Raw genomic sequence first — 2,170 nt, forward strand, 5'->3', positions numbered from 1 at the left:
CCAACAATGTGATGAAATAACAGATTGTAATGAAAATAATAATCTCAGCATAAAGGTGAATGATACGGCAACGTTAAAGACAGGAAATGATGAAAATATAGTAATAAGTAGTGATGATAACAACGTTGTCATCACTACTTGCCACTTGAAGTGACAGGCTGTCGGTCAGTGACAGTGCTTGTACGAAATTGACAGTTCACGAAGTTGTGATGACTTAATGGTGAAGGCGAAAAGGACTTCAGTACTTACTTCCACACGTCGCTTCTGCTGGATCCTTCTGAGACTCGGAGCTGGTGAAGAAAAAGGTCCTTCTTTCTCCCCTGTTTCGTCTTCGTCCTCGTCCTCCTCCGTTACTCCCAGGACCTGTCTGAGCCCGCCGATGCCGCCCTTGGCCGACGGGGAGAGCTGGCCCTTGCGGAGCAGACCGGGGATCTGGGGGCTGGCCATGCGCACGACGGTTGAGCTGTGCTCCTCGGGGGACTCGAGCATGGCCAGCGCCTCGAGGCCCACCACCACCTCGCCCAGCACCGCCGACTGCGAGCCCCGCATAGCCGAGTACGTCTGCCCCATGGCGCTCCCACGCCGCCCTCACGCCCGCCGCATCTGCTGCGCCGCCCACAGCCCGCCCGCGCGCCTTCGCTTTCCAGCTTCACACCTCGCACTGCCTCGCTTACGTGCTCTTCCCTCTCCTTCTCTCTCTTCCGCCTTACTGCGTGTGGTTATCGCCCGCGCTGCAGTCCAAGGGTCGGTCGTGCCCTTCGTCGTCGCCCCCTTGTAGGTCCTCGGTCTCGCAGTTCCGTCCCTCTCACGTGGAATGACCGGCAGCGATAACGCCCGTTTGTACAATGAACGAGTCACGTGGATTAACAACGGCGTAAACCATTACGTTCTCGTTCTTTGTGTCCCATAACGTAAATACGCGGGGATGACGTCTGTCTCTCGTTCGCGTCACTTGTCAGGCCGGAAACCAGCCTGGATCTTGCTTATCGCGAATACCCTTTGGAATCTTGGTCTCAGCATGCAAGGGCAACAACGTCAAATCAAATTTCCTACAGCTAAATTTCGTCGACGAAAGTGTGAAATACGAAGCAACATCACACTTGAAGTACGGGATATGATCGAACGATTTCTGTACGTCACCCGTTACCGGAAACAGCTACAGTAAGTCATTGCAAAAAAATCCTCGGTGTATCAAAGCCATCAGCAACCCCCTTGTCCCTCACAACACGCGAAAGCCAGGGAGCAAAAGGGTTGCAAGACGGGCGGTCGATCCTCTCTTCTCGCGCTCCGGAGACCGACTGCAGGACTGCCAACTGGATGTCTTAAAAACATTGAACGCATGACATGACCGGTGTGGAGGAGGGGTCTGTTCTTGGGCGCGCGCACGTTTTCCGATCTTTACGGCTTCTCTATCTTTAAATTTAACAAAGTCTTAATCCTTCTGCCATTTCGAAGAATTGAAACAAGTGAAATTCATTAGATTACTTTAAAAATCGATACACGGTCAAATGACGTCAGACCTCCGGCCCCATATCGAGAAGATGGTGATTAGTGGAACAGCACGAAACATTCTGAACAAAATTCACAAAGCGTTAACCGATCGTTGCATGCCTGGAAAACGTTCCTGGATACTCCAGACAGATAAGGAAACTTTGTCCTTTCTTCTCTAAAACTTGGTGAAAATGTCATAGATAAATAAATCTGTTGAACTATTGTTACCTTAATCATCGGAAACCATGCAAGTAATATGAATTACCGCCTGCCGTAGCACCCCATTGTAACGAAGGTTGTTACCAGATTTGCGGTAAAAATATTTTGGAATATGAATTTATACACGTTGACTACCGCGGTGCAGGTGAACAGTTATTGTCCGTATTTACAATGCTTCATTAATCGATATCCAAGCATAAAGATCATGACCCATGCAGGAGATTCTGGTAGCACTGCACATCGACTTTCTTCCGCCAGATCCAAACGTGACGTAACGCTCGCTATATCTCACCTGCGACAGCTCACCAGGTGTACAGATGCCACACACACTGTACAGGAGTCACTGGCACACTACAGATGTTCGGAACAGACACCAGAACTATGTATTCGACAAATGTTCTCAAACTCTGTATATTGTAGATGTTAAGTGGATTATCACGTGGTGCAATCGAATGACAGG

General features: G+C 49.5%; 1 protein-coding gene across 1 annotated transcript; it reads right to left on the reverse strand.

Annotated features, from left to right (window-relative positions):
- Window positions 1-150: 150 nt before the first annotated feature.
- Window positions 151-1,362, reverse strand: LOC119593037. The gene has a single exon (XM_037941936.1). The coding sequence runs from the start codon at window positions 568-570 to the stop codon at window positions 166-168; it is 405 nt and encodes a 134-aa protein (XP_037797864.1). The 5' UTR covers window positions 571-1,362; the 3' UTR covers window positions 151-165.
- Between the last annotated feature and the right edge of the window lie 808 nt (window positions 1,363-2,170).

This window comes from Penaeus monodon, chromosome 31 (genome assembly GCF_015228065.2).
Source record: "Penaeus monodon isolate SGIC_2016 chromosome 31, NSTDA_Pmon_1, whole genome shotgun sequence".
Classification (NCBI taxonomy): Eukaryota; Metazoa; Arthropoda; class Malacostraca; order Decapoda; family Penaeidae; genus Penaeus; species Penaeus monodon.

What these genes read in the sequence shown, in the direction of transcription:
- LOC119593037 (XM_037941936.1), bottom strand. Translation starts at nt 570, where the DNA reads ATGGGGCAGACGTACTCGGCTATGCGGGGCTCGCAGTCGGCGGTGCTG.